The sequence below is a fragment of the Scyliorhinus canicula genome, chromosome 6 (genome assembly GCF_902713615.1).
Source record: "Scyliorhinus canicula chromosome 6, sScyCan1.1, whole genome shotgun sequence".
Lineage (NCBI taxonomy): Eukaryota > Metazoa > Chordata > Chondrichthyes > Carcharhiniformes > Scyliorhinidae > Scyliorhinus > Scyliorhinus canicula.
In genome coordinates, this window is record NC_052151.1 from 121,970,557 (window position 1) to 121,995,453 (window position 24,897).

Below are 24,897 nucleotides of genomic sequence, written 5' to 3' on the forward strand. Positions count from 1 at the left end.
TATCCTCCCCAATCTAGATTCTTCAGTTCCTGATGAATACTGTTATAATTAGCCTTCCCCCAATTTAGCACCTTCACCCGAGGACTACTCATCTTTATCCAACTGTACCTTTTTTTTTTTTAAATTTAGATTAGCCAATTATTTTTTCCAATTAAGGGGCAATTTAGCGTGGCCAATCCACCTACTCTGCACATTTTTGGGTTGTGGGGGCGAAACCCACGCAGACACGGGGAGAACGTGCAAACTCCACACGGACAGTGACCCAGAGCCGGGATCGAACCTGGGACCTCAGCGCCGTGAGGCGGTTGTGCTAACCACTAGGCCACCGTGCTGCCCTGTCCAACTGTACCTTAAAACTTATTGAAGTATGGTCACTGTTCCCAAAATGGTCCCTTATTGAAGCTTTGATCACCTGGCCGGGCTCATTCCCCAATATCAGATCCAGTCCGAACTCTTCCCGAGTTGGACAATCTACATATTGTTTCAAGAAGCCCTCCGATGATCCTTGGAAACTCTTTGCCTTCCAAGCCCCTAGCACTAAGTGAGTCCCAGTAAATATAGGGACGTTAAAATCACCCACCACAGCAACACTGTTGCTTTTACACCTTTTCACAACCTGCCTACATATCTGCTCCTCTATCTGCCGCTGGCTGTTGCGAGGTCTGTAATAAACCCCCAACATTGTGACTGCATCCTTTCTATTCCTGAGCTCTACCTATGTTGCCTCACTGCATAAGCCCCCTGAGGAGTCCTCCTTGCAGTACAGCTGTAGCATTCTCTTTAACCAGTAGTGCAACGCCTCACCGCTTTTACATCCCCCTTTATCCTGCCTGAAACATCTAAATATTGGAATGTTTAGCTGCCAATCCTGTCCCTCCCTCAACCAAATGTCTGTAATGGTGACAACATCATAGTTTCAAATACTAATCCAAGCTCTACGTTCATCTGCCTTACCTATTACATTTCTTGCATTGAAACAAATGCACTTCAGACCACCAGTCCGCTGTGCTTTGCAACATCTCCCTTCCTGCTCTTCCTCTGAGTCTGAATTCTCCAGTTCCCTCTCAGTTATTTCTGACCTATTGCTCCGGTTCACACCCCCATCACCCTGATAGTTGATCATCCATCTCAGCATCTCCACAAATTCTGCCTATTTTTGTCTACCGCCCGATATTTCAACTGAAATGGGAGCAGCAATGAGACGAAAATGTCAATAAAGCTTCTCGCTTCTGTCATTTTTCAAAGGGTCTCAATTTAAGCAGCTAGCTTTAATAATCTATCTACCCTAGTACAGTGGTTAGCACCACTTGGATCACTGTCTGTGCAGAGTCTCCCTGTCACGTTCTCCCTGTGTCTGTGTGGGTTTCCTCCGGGTCCTCCGGTTTCCTCCCACAAGTCCCGAAAGACGTGCTGTTAGGTGAATTGGACATTCTGAATTCTCCCTCTGTGTACCCAAACAGGCGCCGGAGTGTGGCGACTAGGGGCTTTTCACAGTAACTTCATTGCAGTGTTCATGTAAGGCTACTTGTGACAATAATAAAGATTATTATTATTATAAAATTGAGTTCCATGCCTGCTCATGGGTGAACTTGTCCACTGTATATGGATGGTACAGATATAAAATGGCCAATGTCACTTGGCAATATTAAAGGTTTGTAGAACTGCATGTTTTCAACCTTCTGGATGACCATAATTCCACACTGCTCTCTTTGCCAATATCCTGAAGCATTTTATTCTCACCCTTTGAACTGACCATTCAATTCAGCAGGTCATTTTGTAGTGTAGGCTCATGTTGTGGTTTCCACATTGATTTCATGCTTTATCAGCAAGCTGCTTTCCAGTGTTGGACATTTAAGGACATTGCCCTAAGATCATGCAAAAGAATCCCAACTATCAAAATTATTTTGATTGTTCACTGGTGACATCAGGTGGGCTTTTTGATCGGTTTGTCAAATATACGTTGAAGCTGAAGATTAACTCCTTTCTGAAAATTGTTAAAGGCAAGCTGAATGAGATCTAGGAAAGAACAGTCCCCACCATTTCTCTGGTCCAAGCTCATCACCAACAGTCGCCTATATTCAACAAATAGTGTGAACCAGTTGCCAGTACCAGAAAAGGCTATTGCAAATGTGCCTTAAAAAATACTAGGCCATCAACTATTTCAAACATTTCAATAAGTACTTACCTTATACTTAACAATTTAATATCTCTGCTGATTTTGGGAAAGATCTGATTTACATTCAGATTCAATCTAAAGTTCAATTACTTTAGTGATGGGATTCTTGATCCGACAATTAACAATTAGGAGAAGCAGATGCTCAGTGAGATTGCCATGCTTTTAAATTATGCTGGTTATTTGCTTTTTGTTTTACTGTCCACCGTGTGTAGATAACAAATTGTGTTAACACCATATGGCCACTATAAGTGATAAGGACTCTATTCAGCATGCAGAGCAGTCATCAACCAAATTATATAGTTAGGGGTTGCATGTAAGGTAGTGAAGGCCTGGGGGGTTGCAGGAGGGGGGATATCAGGGTCTCGGGCGAAAGGTGTCTCCCCCATCCCGCTCCCCGCCCGCATGAAAACCTGTTGGGTGGAGCATAAAATTCTGGCTCAAGATTTAAATCTGACCCATATTGATGGGATAGTTTGAAGTCAACTCTGAGCATTAGCATTATCATGAAACTAATCTGAACTGTTGATCATTCTGGGCAAGGATGGTTGGTTTGCAGAATTGTAAAAAGTACCACAGCAGACTAGGAGGGGAGTGCTATTCACATGGTGCAGATGGAAACCAGCAGTTCGGATAGAAGGAAGGGAACTTTCCTTTGTTTCTGTCTTATGACAGTGGATGAGTTATCATTCCTACCCTTCACCTTGAAGAGCGCAAAAAGCATTGGTGAATACCAGGGGATCAGAGGTCAATGATCTCAAGTCCAGGACATTATTGTAGGCATTGCTCAAGGCAGTACCCTGAGCCCAACTATTTTCAGTTGCTTCACCAATGACCTTTCCTCCATCATAAGATCAGGAGTATGTCCATTCACTGATTAATGCACAATGTTCAGCTCCATTTGCAATTTATTAGATAGTAATGCAGTCCATGCCTGCATTGGGCTTATCAAATCTCCCTATTATCATCATCATCCAGGTGACCTTTGAAAAATAAAAAAGTGTTGCATTTATATAGCATCTTTCATGGCCACAGGATGTCTGAACAGTTTTAAAGCCAATGACTAACTTTTGAAGGGTACAGACTGTTGTAATGTAGGAAATGCGGCAGCCAAGATGGACACAACAAGCTCCCATAAACAGCAATATGATAGTGGCCAGATAATCTGCATTTAGAATGTTGTTTGAGGGATAAATAATTGGCCAGGGCAGTTGGGATAAATTATATGCTCTTCTTCCTTTTAATTGACCAGAAATGGAACAGGACCAACATATCTGTCCCAGCTACCAGAATGAGCATATTGGCATTACAATTCAGATGGGAATTATATCTATTTTTCTTAAATTGGGATAGACTGAGCTCTAGAAATCTGCAAATATTTTCAAATTTTAAAAATTGTCATAAATGTTAAACTTTATAATGAAGCACAAAAGTTTTAGAAATAAAGTCGAAGATAATAAATTATGGTTATTATGATATTGATTTGTACTTCATGAGTCTGACTGAAAGCATAACTCGCAAATGCCATAGGCACTCCTGAGCTCAGCTGATTTTTTTCTTATGAGTGAAGTAAAGATCGATATCCTATTTGATCTCATTTATTGTTCTATGCATTGATTGACATTTCTTTCCCAACGGTGCAGTGTTGCATTTTCAATGCCTTCCATTTAAAAACCTCTTTGGTGGGATTTTCTTTGGGACTACTCCTGCATGCTGTCAAACCACAGCAGGAAGCATAAGGATCAGCAGGGAAAGAAGGGAAGAGCACAAGTTTGTACAAGAGATGGTGGAAGAAGACTACATCTTAATGAGGTTACAATGGGAGAAAGGATTGAATGAAAAAAAAACAAAGTGTCTATGCGAAGACATGGGACTTGAATGGGGCACAGTTTCGCTATGAACTGGGTCTTGGGGTGAACAAAGAACAAAGAAAAGTACAGCACAGGAACAAGCCCTTCGACCCTCCAAGCCTGTGCCAACCATGCTGCCCGTCTAACCTAGAAAGATCATCTTTGGGTCTGGATGGGTAGAGTGATGTTTTCTGGCTTTAGATGTGGTAGCCTAACTTTGTGTGTGTTTGGAGGGGGTACAACAGCTTTGTGAAAATGGGCATGGGAGATTGGATACTGAGACCATTTAAAAGTTTATTTAGTGTTCCCCTGCCTCATCTGTTCTACAATTAATATGTCCTAGCCTCCTCATTTTAAAGTGCACTTGAGGATTGCTTTAGATATATAAGCTGTTGTCCTCTTCCCTTTTATTGATGCTTTTTTCAATTAAAAAATTCTAACTTTTACATCACATTTCAATATTTTTATGATGATTTTATTGTACACATTAGTATAAAAGTGAACACAAAAGTCTCCTACCAGCATGTAGAACATAGAACATACAGTGCAGAAAGAGGCCATTCGGCCCATTGAGTCTGCACCGGCCCACTTAAGCCCTCACTTCCACCCTATCCCCGTAACCCAGTAACCCCTCCGAACCTTTTTGGTCACTAAGGGCAATTTATCATGGCCAATCCACCTTACCTGCAAGTCTTTGGACTGTGGGAGGAAACCGGAGCACCAGGGGGAAACCCACGCAGACACAGGGAGAACATGCAGACTCCGTACAGACAGTGACCCAGCGGGGAATTGAACCTGGGACCCTGGCGCTGTGAAGCCACAATGCTATTCTCTTGTGCTACCATGCTGCGGTAAATGGGTAATAAGTGGTGAGGTGGGACCTATTCGGCGCAAAGAGGATGATACAAATTTCAAGAAGCAGAGCAAGGCTGGAATAATTAATGAGCACTTTGAGTCGGTTTTACTCAGGATATTGGTATCAGCAGAAACAGAGATGATAATATCCGTGAATGGGGTGAAAATTGATAGGCAGGATGTATTGCAAAGGCTGGCTATGTTTAGAGTGAATAAGTCACCTGGTCCAGATGGCTTGCATCCCAGGTTGCAAAAGGAAATGTGGTTGGAGTTAATGAAGGGCTTGCTATAATCTTTCAAATTTACCTAGTTTTGGGGTGGTGCCAAAGGATTGGAAAGTGGCAAATCTGACAACCTTGTTCAAGAATGAATGGAAATTACAGGCCAGTCGGTTTAACATCAGTGGTGGCTAAGGGTTATTGCTAGGGTTGCTGTTTTTCTGATATATATGAATGAGTTTCATATTGGAATAAAGAATAACATTTCAAAATTTGATGATGATACCAAACTTGGAGTTATGACAAACAGTGAGGATGATACCAACCATCTATATCAGGCCACAGATAGGTTAGGAGAATGGGCAGGTACGTGGGAGGTGAAATATGAGAAAATGCATTTTGGCAGAAGTGGCAGGAAGAGGCAACATAGACAAAATGGCATTGTTTTAAAGGGCTTATAGGGACAAAACGACCTTGGGCTTTGTGAACATAGACCTTTGAAGATAGCAGGATGCACTGAAAAAGAAGTTAGCAAAGTATATGGAATCTTCGGCATCATAAATAGAATGTACTGAGTACAAAACAGGGAAATTATGTTACTTCAGGAAGGATATGAGGGTGCAGAAGCGATTGTGGTTCCAGGGATGAGGGATTTTACCTGCAGGGTTAAATTGGGGAAGCTAACGCTGTTCCTCTTGGAACAGTGTGGTTCAGATTTGATAGAGGTGAGCAAGATTATGACAGGTTTAAATAAAGTAGACAAAGGAAAATTGTTCCCACTCTCTGATGGTTCTAAATATAGTGGTTTTAAGGCTTTGAGCAAGAAATCCGCAGCGTGGAAAATGACTTGGAACTTGCTACCTACTAGGGTGGTGGAAGTGGAGACAATCAATGATTTCAAAAAAAGAAATTGGGTGGTCACTTGAGGGAAGTAAACTTGAAGGGCTACGGAGATAGTGGGAGAAACAGGACTAACTACATTGCTCTACAGAGAGTTGGCATGGACTCAATGATGGTGTGAATCTGTGATTATCACATTCCACAATGAATTATTTTTGACTTCAACTGCTGATGCATCAAAAAATATCCCAAATTAAAATTAATTAGCAGACAATAAATTTTATATCATCAGAGTTCATTTCCCCCTTTACAAACATGCAGATACACTGCTGCAATGAGTAGAATTTTATACATACCTGTTGCATCATGGTTTCCTTGTACTGCTTTTTTTGTGTCACTTTAATCGGAGGGAGTTTGGTAATGGCTGAAACCAGAAAATTCATTAGGATATCTTCACAGTTTGTCATCTGGTCTATCATGTTGTGAAGACTGGCTGGCAAGTAATAGCTGTACAGGTAGTGATAATATCTGTAACAAAATAGAAATTTCATTTAGACATCTATCACCCAATTAATATCTTCCAACTCAAAGTATAATTAAGACAGAACAATTGAATAGAGTAGTAAGATGTTTCCTCTGACTGATATTGGAATGTTTTCATTAAACAGTGATCAAACACAGATGCCGCCTTTCAAAGTTGAAAATACATTTTCTTGGTTCATGTCGACAGGTTGAAACCTAAAGCAAATTGTTTTTGGATACAAATTGGTTTTATTTTATTTAGGAATGATTCCCATATTTGCCACTTGCGCCAACAGGCTGGACTTTCAAATGGGATCACAGGCAATTTTGTGCTACTTGTCTCAGTGCCAGTTTGTTGCTATAATCCTGACCCACAGACGTTTTCTGTCTGGGTAGCTCGGGGACGGATTAGCTCTCTGCTGGCGAATTTTTTAATTAACGGGCCTATTAAGGCCATGCTGCCATTATGATTGGCATTCCCAGTCGGCAATGTGGATAGCCAAGTCAGGCTCAGGGTGAAAGGGGAAGGGGTGAATGACCTATAAAAGCCACCCAGCCACAGCGACTGGCTGTCTTGGCGTGCTGGTACCCTTCGGATCATGCAGGCTGCTGTGGCATTTTAAAAAATAAGAACAAACTTGCCTAGCTCTTTCTCTTCCAGTTTTCATGCTCAGGCAGACAGATCCCACCTTAGCTGTTCCAGATTGGATGGGGAACCTGCTCCCTGGCATTTAATTGCCTGGAGCTTTGCAGATTGCGCTCTGCGCCATGCAGGGTCGGGACCACTTTTGTTTCCTGATTAGAAATCTAGCCCGCTTATATTTAGAAGAAAGTGACAACACAAATAAATGCTAGGTTTTCAGCAATCAGGACAACAGAGTATCCTCCTGTATATCTGAATCTTGCAACATGTAAGAGTGAAGCGGCAAATGATTTCCAGCAGCCACAGTTTTTCTTTAGTGTTTATTCACTGCCATTTCTCTTCCAGGAACGCCCACCTTGAAGAAAGTATGCTCTTCCATCCGTTGGGATTTCTGTTTGTCATTTTTACAGATGTTTGCTCTATTTGATCTTTTGCTTCATCTGCCACATTAAATTTACCTTCTTCATTTCCAGTGTCAAGGACCGCAAGCTTCAGCTATTCTTGGACATGAACGCCCCTATGGATCCTTCTTGTAGTTCTCATTTACTGATACCATCCACCCTCCCAATCTCACCCTTTGCCATCTTTTCACTATCCTCAGCTTCCGCTCTTCTGTACTAGAGCTTCCGATATGTCTTCCTTTTTTCTCAACGACATAATCCACACCACTGTGGTTGAAAAAGCCCTTGATCCATTTCTATTTCCAGCACTTTCACTCTCATCTATTCCCTCACTCCCAGAACGATCAGAGGGCTCGCCCTTCTCCTCACATTTTACCTCAACCTCCATATTGAACAGGTCACCCTCTTCCATTTCAGGCACAGCAGTGACGCCAATATCAAACACATCCAACACCCTCCCTTCCCCTTTTAGCATGCCAAAGAGACTGTTCTCTCTGCAACGCCATGGTATACTCTTCAAACACCCTCAACATTCCCTCCCCTTCCCATACAATTGCAGAAGAGGCAATATCTGCCTTTTTACCGCCTCCCTTCACACCGTATAGAGTCCCAAACTTGTGCCATATTTGTACTTCTTTAAATTTCTATTCACTGCTCTTGATAGTCTCTTCTGTGTTGAGAGAATCAGATTTAGATTGGTGACTGCTTTGCAAGGGCACCACCTCCTTTCAGTCCACAAACATGACCTTGCACTCCATCTTAGACTTTCACTTCTGCTCTTTCCTCCCCTTCCCACATTCCATACCTCTATACTTCCCTAAAACCTATTGCATCTTTAACCTTTCTCGTCCTGAGGTTATGCAAACTGAAACACAAATATTTTTCTTTCTCCACAGATGCTTCCTGACCTGATGAGTATTTCCAGCGTTTTTTCTTTTTATTTAAGATTTCCAACATCCATAGTAATTTGCTTTTTAACCTTTATCGTTACGCCTAGCATTCAGCAATACAACTCTGAAACTGTATTCTGAATGCATGAGAGTGAAATGGCTCATTTTCTCATGCCTCTACTTTATGTACAGTGCTGTTCATCTTGTGGTCGGTATTTCTCCACAGCAAAGTCAGTGGAATTTGGGATCTGGGGTCATGGATTAAAAAACAGTGTCTCATCACTCAGTTTGGGTTTGGTCTGTGATACAAGCTTTAGTGATGCGGCATTGCTTGCTTTCTATATTAATTAATAATCAGCCAATAATGTGTACATCACATTATTCTGTAACTTACACTTTTCCAATTTGTGCAGTATCCTATTCTCTAATAACTTCTCTGACTCTTTCTTGACAAGACTCCAAATGCTAATGTGTTTAACCACAACAAATTGTAACATAATTATGTACCACCAATTTGAATACAAGTCTTCGAAGCAAATATAATTGAGATCTGGCAAGTCTTTCAATGATCAGGGCTGATGATGCAGGAACTCTCAATTTGGCCCAATGCAGTTATCAGAAAATTATTTGACCTATTTTCACTGGTACTTTTCTTATTCTGCTGAAAACAATGTTGAGCTACTTTGGCTTATATGCAGCATTTTGCCCAGCTGTGAAATTGTGTGGCTGAGACCAAGTGCATCAGAAATATATATGTAAATGAATACAGTCGAATGATTTAACAATAACATTCAAATTGTAAATCTGTGTTCATAAAATGCTCAAACAATTATAGAGATAGGGAATTATTTTGGGTTTCAAGTATCATGAAATGGCAAACACCCCTGATATCTCCCCAGCCATTATATTATATTTCTTATACTACGGATACTTTTATTATGGAAATATTTGGAAACTAACAACTTGGTTCAGTTGGGAGCACAGTTCCCACTAAGCAAGGTGGCTGTTAGTTCAGTACCAAAACAATACTACATTGTCAGAGGTGACATGCTTTGGATGAGATGTTAAACTGAGACTTCAGCTATCCATTCAGCTGGACACTAAGATCCCACAGCACTATTGGAAGAATAGAGGGAACATTTCCCTGTCTTGGTTAAAATTCCTCCCTCAAAGCACCACAAAATGTATTGGCTCATTATTTATTTCAGCTTTCAAGCATCCACAATATTTTGTTTTCGTGCCGATTGGTTATTTACCTCTTTACTGTTTGTGGGAACTAATGGGGTTGGTTTTAATAACCCCATTTTTTGCGCAGTGAATAGGGTGGGTGGGATGCTCATCAAATGCCATCACATTGAGGTCTGCACCATTTCAATGGCCGGGCACAAATGAGGTCAGGGTTTCCAGTTGGCCAGTGCCCATATTAACGGATACACAGGTGCGATCTATCAGCCTTGCCATGCTCGACTCGGGAAGCCATGTCGGAAATCGGGCCCGGGGGTGCCCTGTCCTTATGATGTGGGGTGTAGGGAAGCTCGTGAACCCCTTATTGGTGAGTTGGTGGGTCTGGAGGCCATGATGAGTGGGTGCAGAGATCGAGGCACCATTTAAAAATGGCACCCCGATCTCCTCCTGCACTGGCGAGCGGAGATCTTTACTGTAGGAAATGGGACTGAAGTTCGGCCTTGGCGGGTCGTCCCTCGCCGAGGCCGGGAAATGAAGCAGAGTCCCGTTTAATAGCGGGGTTGTTCTCATCACTGCCAGCGCCGGGAGATGCCCAACTAAATGCGCTCAACACGGAACTCTGTTTCATTTCCTTTAAATCGCGTCCTTCATAAATAGCTTCTCCATCGTCGATTGTTTTATAATTATCTACACTAAAATTTAGCTGCCTAAGCATTTTAATCAATCTATATCCCTTGGAATGTTATTGCTCTCTTACATTTGTCACCTGACCACACATCTTTTTTATTTCAGCGGTCAAGAATTTGGTTCACTTTTGATTTCAGCAGTAGCAATAGGGCTGTATACTCTAGCGGGATGCATACCTGGAGGATTTATCACCAGACTTCCAACCACCTCCCTCCTTAGTTAAATAGTATTTGTTCCCAGTTCCAACAATTCTGCAACTAAATTTTTAAAAATGTTTCTATAGATTTTCTGCAGGGTTTCTTCAATTCCCTGAAATTCCAGGGCCATTTTGGAGGATTTCTAATGACTGTGATGCTAAAATGTCGACAAGAAAACGTGGTCCTTTTGTGCAATCAGGACATGATTGGTGCTCTGGGGACTCCAGATACATCCCAGGAGGCAGTGTGCCAGTGACAAAGAGGACTAAACTCAGCTGATGGGGTGACAGATATAGGATCCACTGTGAGCCTGGGAGGGATTTGGTGTGCAGGGCTCGGGTAAGTGTTAGCTGCAGTGATCCGTAGTTCCATTCTGGTGTCAGAAGCAGTCCTGCTCCTCCTGGCAATATGGTCAAGATTGTCAAGATATCTGTACTGACTTTCATCGTGGTAACCTGCAGTAGTTCTTTTATGGACCACTGCTGTGTTAGGCTTGAGAAAACTGAACTCAGAATGCACTGGAGTCAGTTGGATCGCAATTATAGAAATGGGCTTGAAACCTGGGTTTCCAGAGGAAATAAGCTCATTCTTACTTTGGGGTGACGTCTAGAGCATGCTAATGTATTGGACAAGGTGCACTCTCCTGGCGAGAAATGAGCCCACACTGGCGGGATTCTCCCATTCGGCGGCAGAGTGTCCACGGCGTCAGAAACGAACAGGCCGCTGGGAGTACCAATTCTGGTCCCTCCAGCACGGCGCTGGAGTGGTTCACGCCACTCCAGCCTCCCATCCCAGCGCGAACAGTGCATCGCGGGATCCGCGCAGGCGCAGTGGCGCCGATACCAACCTGCGCATGCGCGGTGGCCTCCCTCAACGCGCTGGCCCCGACGCAACATTGCGCGGGGGTTCAGGGGCCGGCGCGAAAGCAAATAGGTCTGGGGAGCAAGAGGTCTGGTCCACCAATCGGTGGGACCCGATCACGGGCCAAGCCCCATCAGAGCCACCCCCCCCCCCTGGAGTCAGAGCCCCCTACCCTCCCCGTACAGGCCACCCACCGACCTTGCGCGCAGAGTTCCTGCCGGCTGCGACCAGGTGTGGATGGCGGCGGCGGGACTGTGCCTTTTTAGAGCGGCCGCTCGGCCCATCGGTCCAGCCGCGTACAGCGGCCCGCGACCGGCGCTGCGCCAAACGTGGAGAACCACGTGCCAGCGTCGGGGCAGCATGGGCTGGTTGCAGGAAATCTCCGGCCGGCCCCGGGCTGGGAGAATCCCACCCATATGCAAGATGCATTCTCTGCGGCGAATCGGTGCCATTCGCGCCGGTGTGTTTGGTGCGGCCCCGGTCGCGGGCCGCTGTACGCGGCCGGGCCGCTGATTCTCCGGCCCAGATGGGTCGAGCGGCAGAGTCCCGCCGGCGCCGTCCACATGGCGCCTGGCCGTAGCCGGCGGGAACTCTGCGCGCAGGGTCAGGGGCAGCCTCTTGGGGTGGGGTGAGGGGGCCCTCCGATGGGGTCTGGCTCGTGATCGGGGCCCACCGATCGGCGGGCTGGCCTCTTGTTCCCCGGGCCTATTTTCTTCTGCGCCGGCCCCTGAACTCCCACGCCATGTTGCGTCGGGGCCGGCGCGTTGAGGGAGGCCACCGTGCATGCGCAGGTTGCCGCCGGCATCACTGCGGTTGCGCGGATCCCGCTCCAGCGCCATGCTGGCTCCCTATAGGTGCCAGAATCGGTACTCCCAGCGGCCCGTTCACACCGTCGTGAAACGCGACGCCGTTTCTGGCGGCGTGGACACTCTGCCGCCAAATGGGAGAATCCCGCTCCGTATTGAATTCTTCAGTGCCCATTCTTTGCCCTAAAACAGGCACTGCATTTTCCAATTTCTAGGTCTCTTTCAACTCTCACCAACGTTTGCAAAAACGCTAATCACAGAAGAGATGCCAGAGGTTAAAATGCTGCCTTGTGTATCTTTTTTAAAATAAATTTAGATGTACCCAATTCATTTTTTCCAATTAAGGCGCAAATTAGCCAATTCACTTATCCCGCACATCTTTGGGTTGTGGGGGCGAAACCATACAAACACGGGGAGAATGTGCAAACTCCACACAGACAGTGGCCCAGAGCCGGGATCGAACCTGGGACCTCGGCGCCGTGAGACACCAATGCTAACCACTGCACCACCGTGCTGCTGCCTTGTGTTTCTTAACAGAAACATACAGCTTACATTACTGGAGCTCAGAATTATCTAAATGTAGCACTGCATCGTAAATTCAGCTGAACAATTCAGATTTTGTCAGGCAGATAGATGATTACAGTGTATGCTTAATGAAAAATCTATAGTCGTGACATTTTAATACTGACACTTCCCTCAAGCCTTTTGATGATATACCTCTCAGTACCTGGACGTTCTTATGTTTGTTCAGTTTTCTGTGTCATAACCACATTTTCTTCAAATACAACACCGCCAATTAGCTAACAGCATCCAAAATTGAAAGCACATGCCACTGTATGAATGGTCTCTCGCATAACCATTTTGGAAAACTATGTTTTCATCAGATCTTTTGAGTCAATTATCCGGGGCTTCTTTTGCTCCCACTAAAGATGTAATAAAGCTTCAATGTTTTGTCACAAATCTGCACAGAAAAAACTTGCGTTATTATAACTCTTCCAAATCAAAACATTAAATCAGCTCTCCTTTGATTTGTGGTTTCTTTGAAGGCAGCCTTCAGTTGTGTTCAGGACAAGGATAGAACTTCTCTTATGAACCAGTGAAAAATATATAATTAAATCCATAAATAAATCACTATTCCCTCTGGTGCACATTTAAATTTGGTGACGTTTATTTTACGTTCAGCAGCATTGAGCTTCTTCCTTCCTATTTAAAGTTTTATTTTACTGTGATTGGAATTCAACTTGAAAACAATCACTCTCCAATCTCCAAAAATTAAAATAACTGAGTGCTGGTTGAAACATTTTGTGATGGTGGAAAACAGGCAACAGTAGCTCAGCTGGTTGGTACATGTCCTGCACGATTCACCTTTCAAACTGTCAAACAATCCACTACCATTTGCTTTCTGCTGAAGGTTGCAGCGGAAGGCAGCAGGAGGGAAGTCCAACGTGGCCCCATCACCACCAGATATTACCATAGACGGATAGGGCAGAGATTTGGGTGCCTGCAGACCAAAACAGGTGGACAACTAAGGTAATGAGTTGATCAATTTTATTGGCAAAAGAATATACCTTTGCTGCGTTGGCCATGATAAATTGCCCCATAGTGTCCAAAAGGTTTGGTGTGGTTACTGGGATAGGGTGGGGGCAGGTGCTCGGTAGGGCGTTCTTTCCAAGGGCTGGTGCAGACTCGATGGGCTGAATATGCTCTTGCTGCACTGGAGGGATTCTATGAGAAGCACAAACACTGGATGTGGGGAGGGTGTGGAGTGTTAGCCAATGATTTGTTGGGGGGGGGGGTTAGGAATTTGAGGCAAAACTGATGCCAGGAGAGAGGTGGTAACTTACCCTTGCAGCTCTGGAGGTCATTGTTCTTTTTCCGACACTGGACGCTGATCCTCCTGGTCACGCTACTCACACTGACAGCAGCTGCCACAACTTACCAGGCAGTATCGGTGGTTTTCCAAACCCACCCAGGTGGAGTTGGGTCGGAGAATCGGTGAGGGGCCGCACGAATCGCGCCATGCCGCCCTGAAGCGATTCTTCGTGGTAGGCGTGCCCCCCCCCCCCCCCCCCAATATTCTCCACCCCGGATGGGCCGAGCGGCCGTAAAAAAGAAACCAGAGTCCCACCAGTGCCGTTCTAACCTGCTTTGAGCCGGCAGGACTTCGGCGTTGACAGGTCGGGTGGCGGCCTGTGGGGGAGTGAAGAGGGGTTCGACCCCGAGGGGGGCCTCTAATGTGGCCTGGCCCACGATCGGGACCCACTGATCGGTGGGGCGGCCTCTCTGTCCCCCGGCCTCCTTTCGTCCATGCCAGCGCCTGCACTCTTGCGCCATGTTGGGTCGGTACCGGTGCGGACAGGGGAGACACCATGCAAGCGCGGAAAGCGCGCCGGTTAGACTGCGCATGCGCGGGTTCGCGCCAGACCCTCTGCGCATGCGCGCATCCACTGGCGCCCATTCCACGGCCGGATCAGCAGCTGGAGCACTGTGAACCGCTCCAGCGCCAGGGGCCAGAATTGCTGATCCTGGGGCCGTGTTGACGCCGTCAAGAATCCCGCCCCGGATCTCCCGTCTTGCATCCACTGCATCCTGAAGCCTGGCCAGGTTAGCATACCCAAAGCTAGGAGCAGGCCTGCGTACTGCCAGGCTTGTATGTTGGCTGGGAGTGAGTGGTGAGGGAGCACTTAAAAACAGCCCCTCTTGTTAGCAGCGAGACTCTGGGGTACTAGTCCATTAAATCAGACGGCGGGACAGACAGTAATGGTGAGACGCTTGGGGACTCTTTTCTAACACTAAGTGCTGTTAAATACTGGTTGCTGCTACACCTGTGCCTTTATGTATTGGAGGTAACCTGGTTCTACAGCCATGCTGGGGAACAGTTTTAAAGGGAGTAGCTGGCAGTTGCAGACTATGAGGCTGTAATGGATTCCTGTTGCTGGCAAGTCTGTAGCTGGGCTGGGTGTGGCCTCCATTCATTCCAAACCCCCTGGCAGAGAATCTCTTGGATGGCAGACAAGATTAAAAACTGCTTACATTATGTTTGTGCACAACTTCACTGAACTGGCAGAAGTGCCGACTTGATGGAGGAGATAGAGCCGGTAAAATTGCATATGAGACGAAATACAAAATTGCTGAATTTTGGCAACCCCGACTTCAGTGGGATCACAATCCATGGCCTTCTAGATTCCAGCAAAAAGGCTACACAGGGTGAGAAAGTGACTAGAATTTCAAATTTGTGGTGAAGGTTTTGCCTTTCCCAGTCACATTCCTGCTAGCAGCAGCAGATGTAAATCTGGCACATTTTTCTTCTGGTCTACAACAGTGTTCTTCAAACTTTTTTTCCGGGAACCCATTTTTACCAACAGGCCAACCTTCGGGACCCAACCCGGTCGACCTTCGCAACCCACGCCGGCCGACCTTCGCAACCCACGCCGGCCGACCTTCACGACCCACGCCGGCCGACCTTCGCAACCCACGCCGGCTGACCTTCGCAACCCACGCCGGCCGACCTTCACGATCCACGCCAGCCGACCTTCGCTGGCCACGCCTGCGTGACCCACCATTTTCTCTTACCTTGTTTGCTGCTGAGAAAAATGTAGGAAATGGTTTTAGGTCCCTTTGGCCTTCATAAACGCTCCTCCAATGGAACCTGTTGGATGAAGGTGAAGCCTTCCAGTGTCGGAAAGTATGGAGTCTCCATCTGTCTAAAGTTCTGAATTTTTTTTATCTGTAATATTTTATCAAATAAACCCCCCTGAACTTGTAAAAAAAATAAAGAAAATGAGTGAAATAAATGAAAATAATGAATAAAACCTCCCCGAACGTGTAAAAAAAAATAAAATGAATAAAATAAATGAAAAAAAATGAATAAAACTTGTAAAAAAAATTAAATGAATAAAATAAATGAATAAATGAATAAAAACCACTACAGAACTTGTAAAACAAAAAGCTGCAACCGTTTAAAAAAATAGCGGCCGCACTGCGCACGCGTGGCCGATTATATTTTTAAAAAACATGTTCGCAGCATGCGCATGCGCACCGATCATCGTGCATGCGACCAAATGATTTTTTTTAACATGTTCGCGGCCGCTTGCAGCCGGCGTTATGAAAAGCCGGCTGCTGCGCGGGGATTTGCGCTATCGGGAGCGCCGCGGAAAACGGCTCCGCGACCCACCCGTGGGTTCCACGCCCGACTTTGAAGAACACTGGACTATAACATGAAAGAACTGCAGACAAACCACCTTCAAACTTTTTTCAATGTTTGTAAAGTTCTTTAGCCTCTTTATTGGTTCCAGAAATCTCACTGATAGGTGGATGCCAGTGAGCATGGCTCAACTTTACTTATGTATGGAATAAGAAGCCAGCAGTACTTGCAATGTCCCTTTTTCACCATTCTTTAAAAAGGATTAAATCTAAAAGTATAATTGAAGCATAAATGACAATTTGCAATAATCTACATCCCAAAATCCATACGAAAACAAGAAAGATAAAGAGCTATATTCTCCGTATCTGAAACTAAGTGTTGACGCCAGCGCAGGACTCATGGACTTTCATGACAGCAAAAATGGTGCCGAACCTGGACTGATTCCGCTATTGTGAAGGGGCTAGCACCAGCGCGTGGAACACAATCCATTCCAATGAAAAATGGTGCGCGATTCGCCGAGTCCATGATTGACACTCGGGAGGTTGACAAGCAGCAACCGCACATATACATTACAATCCCCACACACACTCATCCCAGCCAACAAGATGGCACTGGTTGTGCTCGGAGCGTGTCCATACTGCTGATGGGGATTGGCTGGGGCCTGGGGAGATGGCCTGGGGACACACACATACAATCCTTGGCTGTAAGTTCACAGTGGGCTAGCAGCGGCGTGCGCAGCTGCATGGCTGCCATTCCGGCTGCGGCAATGCTGATCCATGCCAGTCCACCCCAACCACACAGCCCACCTCCTGGCCAGCGGCACAACTGTTAGCAAACTAAAATGATGTTGGACACTTTCCGTACCCCCTCTCTCTCCTTCAGCAGCCGTGACGCCGGGTTCACGGAGCATACCGGGTCAGGCCCGTTAAAGATATGCAAATGGTGTTTACTGTACATGCGTTTCAGACCACATTGGCACCGCTGTCAAGGTGATGGAGAATTGCGATTTGGTATCGCCCACCACGATTTTGGTGTCGGAACCTATTCTCTACTTTTTGCGATTTTGCCATCAATCAACGGAGAATTACGGCCAAAAGATTTGATATAGGACTCAAATATATATGACTTAATGCTTAATAATGGGTGTTACCCCCATATTCCAAAAGGAAGTGAAGTGTGTCCTCTGAAATTATTGGCCAGATAAATGACATCCATAGTTGAGATAATGCTAACCAAGAACATTTTCTGAGATGCTTTTACCTTTCAAAGAATGTTGATGCAAGGACAATTCAGCATCAATTTAAAAGTGGACAAATGGTATTTCACGCATCTGTTGCAGTTCCTTAAGCAGGAAATTAAATTATTAGAGAGGTGCGCTGCCTATACAGTAAATACAATCTACTTTGGATTTCAGAAGTCATTTGCTAAAGTACATGTAAAGCTTTCAAATAAAATTACGATTCTTCGAATGACAGGCAAATTAGCTAATTGGATTGAAAACCAGCTTAGTGATAGAAAGCTGGAGCAATGATAAAAACAAAAGATTATGGGGCACTATCCAATGATGATATTGTGAAGACCACTTTTTTGTAAATTTTGCTTGTGTCATTAAGCTGTGCCTAACTGACAAGTATAAAATAGGTTTATATTATTCAAAGGCACCTGAAGCCATTCAATAGATGATCTAGCAAGGAATTTGAATGTCGATAAATGTAAAATAATCACATGGAACCGTGTATTCATTCTAGCCAAAATCAGTTGGTGTTCTGGGATGGTTGGTCACTAAAATGCTAATGTACTCACATTGATAGTGTTTACTTATTTATTGTAAACAAAGCAATTCATTATCCCATTATGATACATAACCCACTGTATTAGAAAGTCATCCAATTTTCTCACTATATTATTATACAATCCCCAAACACACAATAACTTTTAAAAATAAATTCAAACTTTCAGTTTATAGCTGAATGGATGACAAGATTTCATATTTTAAGATGTTCACTGCAACAAAAGGATTAAAAGCACGATTGACTAAACACTATTTTTGTAAGCCAAGAATCCGTCCCCTCTCAAAGCCCATTTCCATGACAATATGAGCCACGTGGGCCTTGTATCCAGGTAAAAATGCTGATTAGCTATCTCTGAGAGTCCAACTCTCTTTTACCTTAAAGCATAAATGATTACAAACCACCATTTTTAAGTCCTGTGTTTTACTTTGCTAGGGAAGGCATGCACCTGACCCGGAAGCAGGTGAAATTGCATGCAAAGACATCAGGCACGCATCCCAATATCATCGCACAATATTTCAGTCAGCGGGTCCATACGAGAGTCGTAGGTGTGCCTGCTGACAATCAAGCAGGCAATCTAATCAATTAGGGGCCAACTGAACACAATTCTATGTGGTCCATCTACTTTTGTGGTTGGCAGGTGGGTGGATCGGCCCGGCGGCCTTTATGTTTTAGCTGCAACCTCGATCTCGGGCGAGATGAAATGTCAGGGCTGAAGTAAAATTTTAAAAGGTGTCTGGGGACTGCGGTTTCTGCTTGAATGCGCTGCCTAAACAGTTTGCAATGTTCCTCCAGTGCAATTTGCTTTTTACAACTCTGCAGCAGCTGTCTCCCTGAGTGAGCACAGGTGAGGTACCAGCTGCACACTCTCTTTGCTCTGCACCTTCCCTCTTTCCGCCTTATCCAACAGTGTTGAGCCTTTCCCAGTGTACATTTCACGTTAGCTGCCTGTTATATTATTAATTGGCCAGACAACATGAAATCGCGTTCCAATGCCAATTGCAGCTGTTTCCCACCCACTTCCAGGCCCGCTGAGTGCAAAAGATTCAGGCCCAACACTTTCCTGGGGCATTGGAGGCTTACAGTCTGTCCACTGTTGACACAGAGGCTGTTGCCATTGTCCTTTGCACCTTCTTCCCAGTTATATAGTTTGGGGCCCTTTAAATTTCAAACAATCAAACAATCCAGGCTTGCTGTCAGACCAGACTTCAGGATAGGTCACATGATCCTCTGTCATTGGTAAGATTTTCTTTGTCATTGGTAAGATTTTAGAGTCTGTTATTAAAGATGAGATTGCGAAGCACTTAGAAATGGATGGTAAAATAGGACTGAATCAGCACGGCTTTGTCAAAGGGAGGTCATGTCTTACAAATCTGTTAAGAGTTCTTTGAGGAGGTAACAAGCAAGTTAGACAAAGGAGAACCAGTGGAAGTGATTTATTTAAGTTTCCAGAAGGCCTTTGACAAGGTGCCGCATAGGAGATTGTTAAATAAGTTAAGAGCTCACGGTGTTCCCGGTAAGATCCTGGCATAGATAGAGGATTGGCTGACTGGCAGAAGGCAGAGAGTAGGGATAAAGGGGTCTTTTTCAGGATGGCAGCCGGTGACTAGTGGTGTGCCTCAGGAGTCTATGCCGGGACCACAACTTTTTACAATAAACATTAATGATCTGGAAGAAGGTACTGAAGGCACTGTTGCTAAGTTTGCAGATGATACAAAGATCTGTAGAGGGACAGGTAGTATTGAGGAAGCAAGGGGGCTGCAGAAGGACTTGGACAAGCTAGGAGAGTGGGCAATGAGTGGAAAATTAAATATAATGTGGAAAAGTGTGCGGTTATGCACTTTGAAAGGAGGAATTTAGGCATAGATTATTTTCTAAATGCGGAGGTGCTGAGGAAATCAGAAGCACAAAGTGACTTGGGAGTCCTTGTTCACGATTCTCTCAAGGTTAACGTTCAGGTTCAGTCGGCAGTTAGGAAGGCAAATGCAATGTTAGCCTTCATGTCAAGAGGGCTGGAATACAAAGACCAGGGATGTACTTCTGAGGCTGTATAAGGCTCTGGTCAGACCTCATTTGGAGTATTATGAGCAGTTTTGGGCTCCATATCTGAGGAAGGATGTGCTGGCCTTGGAAAGGGTCCAGAGGAGGTTCACAAGAATGATCCCTGGAATGAAGAACTTGTCGTTTGAGGAATGGTTGAGGACTCTGCATCTGTACTCATTGGAGTTTAGAAGGATGAGAGGGGCTCTAATTGAAACTTACAGGATACTGCGAGGCCTGGATAGAGTGGACGTGGAGAGGATGTTTCGACTTGTAGGAAAAACTAGAAGCAGAGGACATAATCTCAGACTAAAGGGACGATCTTTTAAAACTGAGATGAGGAGGAATTTCTTCAGCCAGAGGGTGGTGAATCTGTGGAACTCTTCACAGCAGAAGGCTGTGGAGGCCAAATCACTGAGTGTCTTTAAGACAGAGATAGATAAGTTCTTGATTTTTTTCTTGTGAAGAGGTTTACAATGCCATGGAATGGTTCAAATCCATCTTGCTTAAAGTTGAGTCAGGCAGCCTGGTGATGTGCAGTGTTGTGCTGTTTTCATTGTATTTTTATTATTTTATATAAATATGTCATATACCTTGAATTGATTCAGATCATCAGTTATTTGTATATTCATCTTGCAGTGAAATAATGACATATTCTTCCAAGCCAACTCTTGCAGGCCAATAATTGAAGCAATAAGTATGTTAAAGACATGAATATTTGGTTTAGGTCACAAAATTAAATATAGGGCGGTGTGAGTCAATTTCCATGAACGGTGGTAACGATAGCACAGTGGTTAGCACTATTGCTTCACAGCGGAAGGGACCCGGGTTCGATTCCCAGCTTGGGTCACTCTGTGCAGTCTGTACGTTCTCCCTGTGTCTGTGTCGGTTTTCTCCGGGTTCTTCGGTTTCCTTCCACAAGTCCGGAAAGACGTGCTTGTTAGGTGAATTGGACATTCTGAATTCTCCCTCTCTGACCCGAAAAGGTGCCGGAATGTGGCGTCTAGGGGCTTTTCACAGTAACTTAATTGCAGTGTTAATGTAAGCCTACTTGTGACATGAATAAAGATTATTATTAAAAGTGAGACGTCTAGCCCGAACCAGATGAATGGTGGATACTGATAAATTAAAGAGAGCATGCATACTCTCAAGTTACTTTAGATACCTGACCACTAATGTAACGGGAGCAAAAGGTAAACTGTGAAACACATTAATCAATTACATTGAGAGTTGACTTTTTTTAATCCAATCAAAATTTTGGTGACGTCAAGATAAATACCATAATTCAATTTAGCATTACACAGCTCAGCATGTTTCATAAAACATATAGAGACTTCAAAATTCCTGAACACAATTTGAAGTGAAGGGAAATAATACTAGTCTTTATACAGGCTGATGTTATAAATCTCCTCTTGTCCATCATTTTAATTATAATTATATGCCATTATCTTCCTGTTAAAATAGCTTTGGTAACTGCCTTTAAATTAATTAATTTACTGTTATGTGGAAAGTTGAGAAGTTCTAACACATTAATTTTAACTGGGTATCTAATATATATAAAATAATTCAGACTGGGGAGTACAAGGGAGCCACACACTTGATATTGTAGATAAATTTGAGAATATCCCATAAGTAATAAAGATCTAAATCTTGAAAATTATGGTTTGTGATTCTAGTGTACCAAAATCTATTGTATTCAGAGGAAATTCTTTAACTTGCTACTTTGTTTAGTAGAAACACAACACTGCAGATTATTCTCACCTCCAATAATAATATGGTGCAAAATCCAAATGTTCTAAATTATGAAAGAATGGCAGAGTGAAATAGGTGGTTTTTGCATAAAATAAAACAACATTAACCGCTAAATATAAATAAAAACAGGATAAGGTGTAACAAAGTAAATCTGAACTTGCCTGTGATAAAATGCTGCTCCTGTCAGAATCATGGAGTATTCATTGGTCCATTTTGATGTGTACCCCCATCGCCCCTTACTGTTGTCCCAGTAATGACTCCTAGCTGGGTAACCAACGATACGATCTGGGAAACTGTGCCATACAATGAAGGCAAAATCAACCTAAGAATAAGATGATAAAGTGAAAAGTCTGGTTCCACAGTCAAAAAACTCAATTATAGGCATTTTGGAACAAGATGCTTTCCCCTGCTTTGGGGACTACCAGTGGCAGTGATCACGCACTATTGAAACAATCACGGATTAAAACAGGATAGGTTTTTTGGTTCAGGGAAGGGAAAAGAAACAATAAAAATAATGAAACTTTTTTCACAAAATAGCAGAGAGGAAACAGTCTCATTACATGTTTTTTGTTGATCTGCACAGAAGCTTCTGTTATTTAAAAAGTGAAAACTTCCAGATTATGTGCAATAAAATCTGTATTAGCGGCATGCACCTGGAATTACATTCACCAATGGAATACAATGCAATGCTTGTCACATGAAATATCAAGGAGTAAGGTATAAAATAATATGTAGGTGTTCAGGAAATAAAGAATAATATTCTTTTTACTTCTAATCCTCAACACTATACTAAAACATAAAATAAAGTATAACTTTATACAGTAGACAGGTACACAAGAAGTAAAGAAGAATTCTCTTTATACTCAAAGAAGATAAGAACTGAGAAATAGGAGCTGGAATAGACCACATAACCTACTGAGCCTGCTCCATCATTCAATATGATCATGGCTCCTGATGGGGTTCAATTCCATTTTCCTACCTGCTCCCCATATCACCTTAACTCCATGAGAGACCAAAAACCTGTCTAACCCAGCATTAATTGTATTCGGTGGTGAAGCACCCACAACCCTCTGGGATAGAGAATTCCAAAGATTCACAACCCTTTGAGCGAAGTAATTTCTCCTCATTCCTCTCCTAAATGATCAGTCCCCAACCCTGAGTCTATGCCCTTGTGTTTTAGATTCCCTGATCGCAAAGCAGAAACAATCTCTCAGCATCTACCCTATCAAGCCCCTTCAGAATGTTCTAGGTTTCAATGAGATCACTTCTCATTCTTCGAAGCTCCAGAGAATATTTGCCCAATTTACTAAACATCTCATCATAGGAGAATTCCTCCATCCCAGGATCCAATTTAGTGAACCTTTGCTGCACCACCTCTAATGCAAGTATATTCTTTCTTAAATGTGGAGACCAAAGCTGCACTCAGCACTCCGGATGTGGTCTCACCAAAACCCTGTGGAACTGTAATAAAACTTATTTATATTTGCACTCTTGCAATAAAGGCCAACGTGCTTGCCTTCCTAATTTCTTGCTGCTCCAGCGTGCTAATTTTCTTCAAACCGTGTGCCAATCTCTTTGAAAATCAACAGTTCCAAGTTTCTCAACATCTAAAATATATCCTGCTTTTTTATTCTTTTGACCGAAGCAAGTAACTTCACACTTCCCTATATTATACTCCATCTGCTATCTTATTTCACATTCACCTAACCTGTCTGCATCAATTTCCAGCCTCTCTGTGAACTCCTTGCAACTTACCTTTCCACTTAGTTTGGTATCATCAGCAAATTTAGATACATTTGTTCATCTATTCTAAGCCATTAATATAGATTGCAAATAGCTGAGGCCCCAGCACTGATCTTTCTGCAATCCACTATTACACCGTGCCAACTTGAAAACATCCCATTTATGCTCCCACCCTGTTTTACATCCATTAACCAATCTTCTATCCATGCTAATATATCAGTCCTCATCTTCATGGTCCCTTATTTTGCCTATTAACCTTAAATTATGCCTTTTGAAAATCCAAGTTTGCTACATTTACTGACACCCCTTTATCTACACTATTAAGTTATATCCACAAAAATTCAAAACATTTTTTCAAACGGGGTTTAGCTTTCGTAAAACCATGCTGTCTTCTAATCATTTTCTAAGTGCATTGTTAACACTTCCTTAATAATAGACTATAGCATTTCCCCAATACCCAATATCAGACAAACTGCCCTGTATTTCACTGTTTTGTCTCTCCCTTCTTAAAAAGCAGTGTAAAATTTTCCAACTTCCAACCTAGTGGGACTGTTTGAACCTTAGGAATTTTGGAAAATCATAGCTAGCACATCCACTACCTGTGCAACCATCTCTTTTCGAACCCTAGGATGTAGACCATCAGGTCCTGAAATTTGTTGGACCCCTTACGTTTCTTCAATGCTTTGGCAAGGATTGTCCGCTTCAGAGACTAAGTGTTGACACCGGGACTGAAACGGTGGACATTTACCACCACAGAATCGTTGCCGGTCCTGAGCAATTAATGGGCTAGCACTGGTGCCACGTGGAACTCAAGCGATTCAAATGGCAATTGATGTCCAATTCAGCAGGGTGGGGTTTGCCACTCAGGAGGCTGACAAGCTGCAACCATATATAAGCACTCCACTCCCCACACACACCCATCCCAAACAACAAGATGGCAGCACGAAGAGCTGCACTCTGGTTCACGGGTACAGAGCTGGAGACCCTTTTGGACACGGTGGAGGAGAGGCGGGCCACCCTATTCCCCGGTGTGGGAAGGAGGCTGCCACCCACCATGGTGCACCGGGCATGGGTGCAGGTGGCAAAGGCCATGAACACCGTGGGCCTCACCGCCAGGACCGCCCAGCAGTGCCGGAAGGAACTGCATGGCCTTCTCAGGGCAGCCAGGGTGAGTAGGCAGCATCGAGCCCCTTGCAGCAATCCCTGTCGCTCAGACCATACCCCGCCCGCAAACCCCCCATCTGGAGGGCGACCGACCCCATCCTCCGGCAGTCTGCTTGCATCTCACCCTGCACCACAT

The 24,897-nt window shown here is 44.1% G+C and overlaps 1 protein-coding gene across 1 annotated transcript in view; it reads right to left on the reverse strand.

The window, feature by feature from the left end:
• LOC119967469 (exostosin-1-like) overlaps positions 1–24,897 on the reverse strand; it is an 822,909-nt gene that overhangs the window by 35,658 nt on the left and 762,354 nt on the right. The window contains exons 10-11 of the mRNA XM_038800037.1: positions 22,016–22,176; positions 6,293–6,464 (exon numbers count right to left, since the gene is read on the reverse strand). Coding sequence (XP_038655965.1) covers positions 6,293–6,464; positions 22,016–22,176 — 333 coding nt within the window. The remainder of the gene's footprint in view (positions 1–6,292; positions 6,465–22,015; positions 22,177–24,897) is intronic.